The 10,000-nt window shown below is 41.9% G+C and overlaps 2 protein-coding genes across 4 annotated transcripts in view; both read left to right on the plus strand.

Moving 5' to 3' along the window:
- The window catches only part of cab39 (calcium binding protein 39), a 10,693-nt gene extending 7,534 nt beyond the window's left edge, over positions 1 to 3,159 (plus strand). For both annotated transcript variants that reach the window (XM_036556134.1, XM_036556135.1), the window contains 3 exons: positions 425 to 490; positions 1,062 to 1,205; positions 1,671 to 3,159. In XM_036556134.1, the coding sequence (XP_036412027.1) occupies positions 425 to 490; positions 1,062 to 1,205; positions 1,671 to 1,859 (399 nt within the window). In that variant the 3' untranslated portion in view covers positions 1,860 to 3,159. The remainder of the gene's footprint in view (positions 1 to 424; positions 491 to 1,061; positions 1,206 to 1,670) is intronic.
- A 3,355-nt stretch (positions 3,160 to 6,514) lies between these two features.
- The window catches only part of LOC118796966 (integral membrane protein 2C-like), a 9,774-nt gene continuing 6,288 nt past the window's right edge, over positions 6,515 to 10,000 (plus strand). The window contains exon 1 of one of the 2 annotated variants that reach the window (XM_036556136.1): positions 6,515 to 6,659. In XM_036556136.1, the coding sequence (XP_036412029.1) occupies positions 6,585 to 6,659 (75 nt within the window). In that variant the 5' untranslated portion in view covers positions 6,515 to 6,584. Of the gene's footprint in view, positions 6,724 to 10,000 lie in introns of both variants that reach the window. The other variant, XM_036556137.1, reaches the window with a different exon arrangement.

A 10,000-nucleotide genomic window follows, 5' to 3' on the forward strand; every position in this document is an offset into this window, starting at 1 on the left:
GGAATTATAATACAATTAAATATCACGAACTATCACATACACAACACTAATAGCTTTAAATACAGTAAACGTATTTCACTCAGAGTAGTGTGTGTGTGTGTGTGTGTGTGTGTTGTAGAATGTTTTAGTCTCTGTTTATTGGTAGTTTTAGTGATGTTGGTAAAAGTCGGTGAATAAAGTGTCAGAGTGTCTGCAGTGTTTCTCAGTGTGAGTGTGACGGTTTATCTGTGGAGAGCAGATGTTCTGATGGTAGATGATGATGTGGAGCTGATTGGAAATGAAACGCTCCCTCATCACTGATCTGAAACTCTCTGGGGGTTTTTGGTTCCTTCAGGCTGAAACGTTAATTAAGCGTTTTATTCTGAGAAGATGATAAATAATCTAAATTAGTAATAATCCTCTTTTTCTCTCTGTGTCTTTGAAGTTCTTCACCGAATACGAGAAGCTTCTGCATTCAGAGAACTACGTGACCAAGAGACAGTCGCTGAAGGTAGGAGTGTGTGTGTGTGTGTGTGTGTGTGTGTGTGTGTGTGTTTGAGGTGTTCTACAGGATGTTTGAGGTTTCATGAAGGTGTCTGTTGTTTTGAAGGTGAGGGGCATTTTAGGATTACACAGTCATGAGTGGTTAATTTTAAAGATGTCATTGTAGTACCATTAGCCACGTTTACATGCATCCTAATAATCCGCTAATAATCCGACTAATAGCTCAATCGGAATAGACTAGTCTGATTGAGGCCATTTGGAATACAGTTGTATCTGATTACATTCCCTATCTGAAAGTTTAAGTCCGTTCTGATCATGTTCGTCACGTCACAGTGAGAGTTTATACCGTTCAACATGGCGGAGCAGAAACTGGTCTGCAGAGGAGACGAAGTTTATGCTCTGGTCTTTAAAAGACGGCGGTGGGACGGACGTCCAGCGTCTCAGAACACAACGTCTTCCTCTCGGCCTTCTTTAATAAGGACATGTGAAGGACGTTTTCCTGAGTCTCTCTCTCTCTCTGTCTCTCTCTCTGTCTCTCTCTCTCTCTGTCTCTCTCTTTCTCTCTCTCTCTCTCTCAGCTGCTGGGCGAGCTCCTGCTGGACCGACACAACTTTACCATAATGACCAAATACATCAGCAAACCAGAAAACCTCAAACTGATGATGAACCTGCTGAGAGACAAAAGCCGAAACATCCAGTTCGAAGCTTTTCACGTCTTCAAGGTGCAAACAACTATACACACATACACACACAACTATACACACCACACACACAACTATACACACCACACACACAACTATACACACATACACACATACACACACAACTATACACACATACACACATACACACACAACTATACACACATACACACCACACACACAACTATACACACATACACACACAACTATACACACATACACATACACACATACACACACAACTATACACACATACACACCACACACACAACTATACACACATACACACTACACACACAACTATACACACATACACACCACACACACAACTATACACACATACACACCACACCCACAACTATACACACATATACATTACACACACACACACTATGTGTACATGCATATTATGGAGACACACACAACCTTTAAATGTACCCAGTACACACTCTGTAATGCAATGTTTGTTTTTTGTCATTTTTTCAGGTGTTTGTGGCCAATCCGAATAAAACTCAGCCCATCCTGGATATCCTGCTGAAGAATCAGACCAAACTAATCGAGTTCCTGAGCAAGTTCCAGAACGATCGCACCGAGGACGAGCAGTTTAACGATGAAAAGACCTACTTAATCAAACAGATCCGCGAGCTGCGCCGGCCCGGCACACAGGACGCCTGAACACACACACACACACACATCTGCACGATGTTCATCAACAACATCTGCACGACATTTACAGGAACCTGTCAGACACGGCGTGTGTGTAGGATCACGAGCGCTTCGTACACCGAGTGTTCTGCAAGTTTAACGTGTCAGTGTTTTATACGCATGTGCTGAACGGAGGAGGATGAAGATGACGGTTACGACGACGATGATGATGATGATGATTGACTACTTTTTGTTTTATTCTAAATTAGTGAACAGTGATGAGATGCTGCTGCTTCTATTGCACATAAACATGTAACACACACACACACACTTGTGTGCTGGTAGAGGATTGTGTGCGTGAGTGTGTGTGTGAGAGAATTCTGGGTAAAATGTGACTGAACCTCTTTCACACTGTAAAACCGGGACGCTGGGCCTCGTTCTCCAATATCCTCCTAAGTTTGTTCTTAAGTGTGTTTTTGAGAAAGGTTCTAAGAAAAAGTCTATGTCGGATTCATGTCGTGTTCTTAAAGCGCAGAACTGTTCTCTCCTTTGTGCTCTTGAGTGTGTGTAGATTCTGTTCTTACCTAAGAACAAATAAGAGAACACTGGTGAGTCAGAGTCTTCGTCAAAACTGCGTAAGTGGGTTTAAGAAGGAATTTCTTCTTAAGAACAGTTGGTGAACGAGGCTCATTATCGGGACTCTTTTAAGCCGGTAACATTCGGGCCTTACGTTGTTCACACGCTATTAAAATCCACTTAAACAGGAAGTCACGTTCTCAGCTTAAGCGGCAAACAGTTCATTTCTGAATCGTGTACAAGAATAACTTCATCCCGGGACTGTTCTCTCTCTCTCTCTCTCTCTCTCTCTCTCTCTCTCTTGCGCTCTCTCACCTCCGTCTGTAACATCATTAAACTGTAAGACACGCTGCAGTTTATAAACTGTAAATATAAACTAAAAAAAGCTACAAAAATAATCCCTGAAGCGTTCAGCTTTGCTGGCTGTGATCTGTATGTTACTGTATTTTCGGTAACGTAGCAGCTTTTGTCAACTCTGTAACGGTTTAAATTACTGCTTGAGCTTTACAGCTTGCGTTCAGGCTGAACCCCTTCCTGTTAAATTCCTGTTAATTTCCTGTTCCTGTCCAATTCCGGTGCATGTGTGAAAGAGGCTTCTGTTTGTTTACGTTAGTTACGTTTGTTTGTTTTTGCCTTGTACTGTAGATATTCTGATGGTGTTTCATGTACAGATATGATCTAAAGGTTATTAGTTACTAAAATGCTTCTGAAAAACGTTTAATTTGTTTTAAAGACAGAAATCCTGCTGAGTGAATCTCCTGTCTGTTTTTTTCTCTGTTTCAGCAGAATCGCTCAACATAAACACAAATAATCCAAACAGAAAACAGCCTGTTTACATTTATATCACAATAATAATTAACCATATTCTAAAAAACCTCCTAAGTATCTCAGCTCTTTAGTGTCGGTGTTTGTTGTGTTGATTGTTGGTGTTGGTGGTGCTGTTACTGTTTCACAGTTTCAGCCAAAATGACTTTTACAGTCTCTGCTGTCGGTTCATCAGCACGACGTTCAGGACTCACATTAACTCAGATCTGATTTTCAGACTAAAGTAATCAATGTTCTCAGAATTGTACAATTCCACCAATTCTCCTAAATTCCCCCATAATTCAGTGTGTGAGCTGTAATCAGAGAGATTCAGAGTTTGGTGTGAAATGGTCCAGATGACTTTACAGTGGTGGTGATAGGAACCAGGGGTCGCCATGACTGTGTGTGTTGTGTTGTTTATGTTGTGTGTTGTGACTGTGTTTGTGTGTGTGTGTGTGGTGTGATGTGTTGTGTGTGTGGTGTGTGTGTGGTGTGTGTGTGTGTGTGTGTGTGTGTGCGCAATGTGTATGTGTTTGGTGTGTATGTGTGTGTGTGTGTGTGTGTGTTGTGTGTGTGTGTGTGTGTGTGTGTTGTGTGTGTGTTTGTGTTGTGTGTGTGTGTATGTGGTGTGTGTGTGTGTGTGTGTGGTGTGTGTGTGTGTGTTGTGTGTGTGTGTGTGTGTGTTGTGTGTGTGTATGTGGTGTGTGTGTGTGTGTTTGTTTGTGTTGTGTGTGTGTGTATGTGGTGTGTGTGTGTGTGGTGTGTGTGTGTGTGTGGGGTGTGATGTGTGTGTGTGTGTGTGTGTGTGCGCACAATGTGTATGTGTTTGGTGTGTATGTGTGTGTTGTGTGTGTATGTGGTGTGTGTTGTGTGTGTGTGTGTGTATGTGTGTGTGTTGTGTGTGTGTGTTTGTGTTGTGTGTGTGTATGTGGTGTGTGTGTGTGTGGTGTGTGTGTGTGTGTTTGTTTGTGTTGTGTGTGTGTGTATGTGGTGTGTGTGTGTGTGTGGTGTGTGTGTTGTATGGTGTTATTCTGTTGTGTGTTTGTGCTGAATGTAACTCCGTTTCTGTGCCGACTGAACTGAACTCAGTGTTTCTGCTGGTGGATTTAATCTGATTAAACGGAACGACTGATAGAAAAGTGCTGAGATGAAAAATATTCGCTCTGTTTTTACGTAAATAGCGTAATTCTCATCTTTCTCTGCAGATTGGCTGTAATATAATCAGCTGCCATAATCAGACCAGCTTTCTGCTGCTGATGATGATTCAGGAAAGTATTAATAACTCATATCAGTGTTCTGATGATATTTCATATCTTCTTCACAGGAAGCTCGTGTTTCAGACGTGAACCGTATAAAACGTGATTATTCAGGCGTGAATATGATCCTGTTTGATAAGAACTGAAGGTACGTTGTGTTGCTGTGTTTATCAGAGCTCAGCGTCGCTGAACTCGTTATTAACACCTTTAAAGTACTAAATTATACTGAATTCAAGGTTCTGTGTTAAAACATCAGAGTGATAGTGGAAATTAGCGTGTATTACAAATAGAGCTCAGAGTTTTTCTCTCTGCTTTCTGGAAATTTTAATTTGAGTAATTTTTCAGGATTGTTCTGGGATCAGACACTAGAGAGGGTGCAGAACTTAGTCCAACGGGTATCAGTAATGCAGACCAATCAGCTCTCAGTATCAGTAATGCAGACCAATCAGCTCTCAGTATCAGTAATGCAGACCAATCAGCCCTCAGTAGCAGTAACGCTAACCAATCAGCACTCAGTATCAGTAATGCCAACCAATCAGCTCTCAGTAGCAGTAATGCCAACCAATCAGCTCTCAGTAGCAGTAACGCTAACCCATCAGCTCTCAGTAGCAGTAACGCTAACCAATCAGCACTCAGTATCAGTAACGCTAACCCATCAGCTCTCAGTAGCAGTAACACTAACCAATCAGCTCTCAGTAGCAGTAACGCTAACCAATCAGCACTTAGTAGAAGTAATGCTAACCAATCAGCTCTCAGTAGCAGTAATGCTAACCAATCAGCTCTCAGTAGCAGTAATGCTAAACAGCCAGCTCTCAGTAGCAGTAATGCTAACCAATCAGCACTCAGTATCAGTAATGCTAACCCATCAGCTCTCAGTAGCAGTAATGCTAACCAATCAGAACTCAGTATCAGTAATGCTAACCAATCAGCTCTCAGTAGCAGTAATGCTAACCAATCAGCACTCAGTATCAGTAACACTAACCAATCAGCTCTCAGTAGCAGTAATGCTAACCAGCCAGCTCTCAGTAGCAGTAACGCTAACCAATCAGCACTTAGTAGCAGTAACGCTAACCAATCAGCTCTCAGTAGCAGTAACGCTAACCAGTCAGCTCTCAGTAGCAGTAACGCTAACCAATCAGCACTCAATATCAGTAACGCTAACCAGTCAGCTCTCAGTAGCAGTAACGCTAACCAATCAGCACTCAGTATCAGTAACGCTAACCAATCAGCTCTCAGTAGCAGTAACGCTAACCAATCAGCACTCAGTATCAGTAACGCTAACCAGTCAGCTCTCAGTAGCAGTAACGCTAACCAATCAGCACTCAGTATCAGTAACGCTAACCAGTCAGCTCTCAGTAGCAGTAATGCTAACCAATCAGCTCTCAGTAGCAGTAACGCTAACCAGTCAGCTCTCAGTAGCAGTAATGCTAACCAACCAGCTCTCAGTAGCAGTAACGCTAACCAGTCAGCACTTAGCAGTAATGCTAACCAATCCGCTCTCAGTAGCAGTAACGCTAACCAATCAGCTCTCAGTAGCAGTAACGCTAACCAGTCAGCTCTCAGTAGCAGTAACGCTAACCAATCAGCACTCAGTATCAGTAATGCTAACCCATCAGCTCTCAGTAGCAGTAACGCTAACCAATCAGCACTCAGTAGCAGTAATGCTAACCAATCAGCTCTCAGTAGCAGTAATGCTAACCAGCCAGCTCTCAGTAGCAGTAATACTAACCAATCAGCACTCAGTATCAGTAATGCTAACCCATCAGCTCTCAGTAGCAGTAACGCTAACCAATCAGCACTTAGTAGCAGTAATGCTAACCAATCAGCTCTCAGTAGCAGTAATGCTAACCAACCAGCTCTCAGTATCAGTAACGTTAACCAATCAGCTCTCAGTATCAGTAATGCGTCCTGCTGCCAACAATACTGATATTTTTCACGTTTTAAAATAAAATTCTTTATTTCCGAAACTGAAGGAAATTAATGATTATAAATAAGTTAAATGATGTTTTTATCCGTTTGGCTCCATTCACTCCCCTTCATTTTGGCGCCCTCTGGTGTTCGCAGCTGTCAGTTCTCTCTGGGCTCTACTGTCATCACCTTCATCTTCATCATCGCCATCATGGGGAAAATCCGCTTCCAGCCTCCGCCCAAAGCCCTGAAGGAGGACAGGGACGGAGATCAGATCCCCAGACAGGTAGGAGCACCTGACTCAGCCTCGGAGAGACGCGGAGGAGATGGGGATGAAGGAGGTGAAGGAGGTGAAGCTGCTGTTGTGACGGTCAGCAGATGCTCGTCTGCGGTTCGTCTGTGTTTGTGTGCGTTTCTCTCAGAGCTGCTGCTCAGCGCTCAGTCCGACTGACGCTCGGTGACATTTTACAGCATTATTATGATTTTCGGCCTCATTTCCGGATCAGAATTAGGTTTAAACTGTTAACGTTCAGATGCAGAACAGACAGACAGGCAGACAGACAGGAACGAACACACACACTCACACACACACGCGCGCACACGGCTGAAACCGGCTGCTTAATCGCTTTAGTTGGTACCACCTTAAATGGCTTGCATTGACCCCTTATTCGAATTTGTCCGCTCCACCTTAAATGGTTCAGCAGTTGCTGCAAGTGCCGCACTATTTAAGGCGGAGCGGACGAATTGGAATAAAAAGCCAATGTAAGCCATTTAAGGTGGAACGGGCGAATTCAAATAAGAGGCCATGTTAGCTCCGTTTTAGCGTCTTTGCAGTGTTTATTTTTGTGTTATTGTCTGAAAATCTCTGATTCGAACAGCGATCAGTGAGCTCATCCACTCTGAACTGTGTGTGTGTGTGTGTGTGTGTGTGTGTGTGTGTGCGTGCGTGTGGCCGCGTGGGGGCGCCGCGCTACACACTCTGCTCAGATGTTTCTGATCTATTAGTAGCGCCTTAATAACGTTAATGTAACACAAACACAGTTTAATCACTTTATTACGCTTGATTACTAGATATACCGTAGTGTGAAAAAGTAAGTGCACCCCGTGGAAAGTTTTGAATTTGTCAGCCTCTTCAGAGATGAAGAACCCTGCTGAAAATCATAGAACCCATTATGTTCTGCTGGTTCCTGCTGCTGTCCAGTAGTCTGTAATGGTGTTCTGTGTTTTCCTGATTGGTTGATATTACAGTGTAAAGGATCCTAATGGTTTAACAGGTGATCTGATTCCAGAAGCATTAGAAGGTGTTCTACAGGAAACTAGTGGTCTCTAATGGTGACCATTAAGCCAGTTTCCATTAGAAAGCAAAACCATCAGGTTCTAAAGGTATTTTTTAACTGGGACAGTAAGTCTCCATTTAAACAGTGCAACAGATAAAAGTGATATAATTTAACAAGTGACATCATTAACATCATAATCATCCTTTATGTAACTGAAATAAACAGAAATATGATTTTCATTAACACTTCCTCTGAATCCTGTATTCATAACGCTTTATAAATGCATTCATAATGTGTTATATGGCATACATAACTCATCATTCCTGTTACAAGCTTAATAGCTTATAAGTGGTTGTAGAGACATGCGTAGCACGTGACTTTATAATGTCAGATTTCGTTACACATTATAACATGTTATAACATCTTTTCATAACAATATAAGAAGCTTGTGCTGTATTTTCTGCATCACAGCAGATCCAGATCCTGTATTATGACCATAATAACTGCTGTACTGTAATAAACTACGGTGATTAAACTGGTATTGACTGAGTAACTTCGAAAACCATACAGTAGCTCCTGTGGAGAGTGAAGCTGGTAAACTTTCTTCTGTGACTACAGAAAACAGCCCTGTGTCTGCAGGCCAGTATCCCCTAAACTCACCCCTGGGCAGCTCCAGTTCTGGACAGACAGAGACGCTGAGATCAGCATACGCCATGCAGGAAATGCTAGACTAGCTGGCTACAAGTGCTAGACTCGAACAGGAAGCCGACTTCAGCTTCGTCCTTCTTACTGTGTTACTGTGTATGAAGATTAGAAGTGATCCACACATTGATGATCTGCTGATGTGTCTGATTGTGTTTCTCGCGCTAAACTCGGTTTTTAGCGTCAGGCGCAGACTGAATACTTTCCTGCTGGCCCGGACGGCTAATTATCACGATCAGTTATTAAAGTAATAAAGCTACAGAGAGCAGATCTGAGCAGGCTGGATTAATCTGTGTCTGAGGATTGTAACTAAACAGATTTGGTGAAAATCGGTTGAGTAATAAGGAAGTTGTGGCTGATTTAATCCTGAGACTCTTCGTCTCTCAGTACAAGTGAATCTGTTCACAAGCGGATCTTGACCTCTCCAACATGGTGGACGCACAGACGTATCGCCTCAGATAGAGAACAGCAGACAACGCAGCATCTAGGAATGAAGATCTATGGCTAGACTGTCAGCCGTTAGCAGCCACTACTAAATGGTCAGCAGCACAGAGGGCAGCTTTATGTTAGCCACCAGAAAACAACAGTAAACGCCAGATGCCTTATGGAGGATTACAGCTAACGTTAGCATTAGCTTTAAGCTCTCTTTGCTCCCTTCATCTCTGAGTTTTTTTCTCAGTGTTAAAAACAGGATGACTTGCTGTTTCCCAGTAAACTGGCTGCTGAACACAACGGGGGAGTTTTATGTTGTTTATTAACAGGTTTAATAATCTCACTTAAAGCCTCTAATGAAACAAATAACATTATAACTCTGTGACCTCAGTGTGTATAATGTTCTTATGAACAGATATTATAGCACATTATGGAACCTGATTTTATGAGGTTATGAACTATAGTCTTATAAAATGTTATACTTGTAATTATAACTACTTAATAGCGATTATATAAGCTCATGGCTGGATTTGTAAGGTATTTCGGATGCCATGTAAAGCCTTAATAACCCTTTTACAGTACAGGATTAATAGGACGTCTTACCCACTTACTGTGTTTCTCCATCAGGCAACATTAAACCTGTCCGCTTCGTCACACATTCGTATTCAACAGTTCACTTTTGGTTGTTTTATCAATGTATTTCAGCTGTTTATTATTTATTTTTAAAGTGTTTATGATCTAATTAAAAGTAATTAATAAACTCATTATAAACCATTTATAAAGGTAGTCTTATTCTAAAGTGGTTTCTTTATGTGGAAAAAGTAAGTGCACCCTACATATATCACTACATCAGACTGAGATCAGGTGCTAATGATTTGAGCACCGTTAGAGAACATCTTGGAGGAACCCGTCTTAATCAACTGTCAGACATCTGCTCTGGATCTGCAAATGATTAGAAATCGGTCATTAATCAGCTACAAGTGGAGAAGATTTAAAATCACTGCCAACAAGTTCAAACACTGCTTTGGGCACAATGTGTGAACAAAGAGAAACATTTAATGGGGTGTACTTACTTTTTCACATGACTGTAGCTCAGGTCTCTGAGCGCTAGAACACGTTTTTATTACATTATATTAACTCACTGTTACCTTGGAAACAAAAACGAAAATCAAATTTAAAGCTCTATGAAGTTCGGCCGGCAGCCCCAGCACTGTTT

This window comes from Colossoma macropomum, unplaced genomic scaffold (genome assembly GCF_904425465.1).
Source record: "Colossoma macropomum unplaced genomic scaffold, Colossoma_macropomum, whole genome shotgun sequence".
Classification (NCBI taxonomy): Eukaryota; Metazoa; Chordata; class Actinopteri; order Characiformes; family Serrasalmidae; genus Colossoma; species Colossoma macropomum.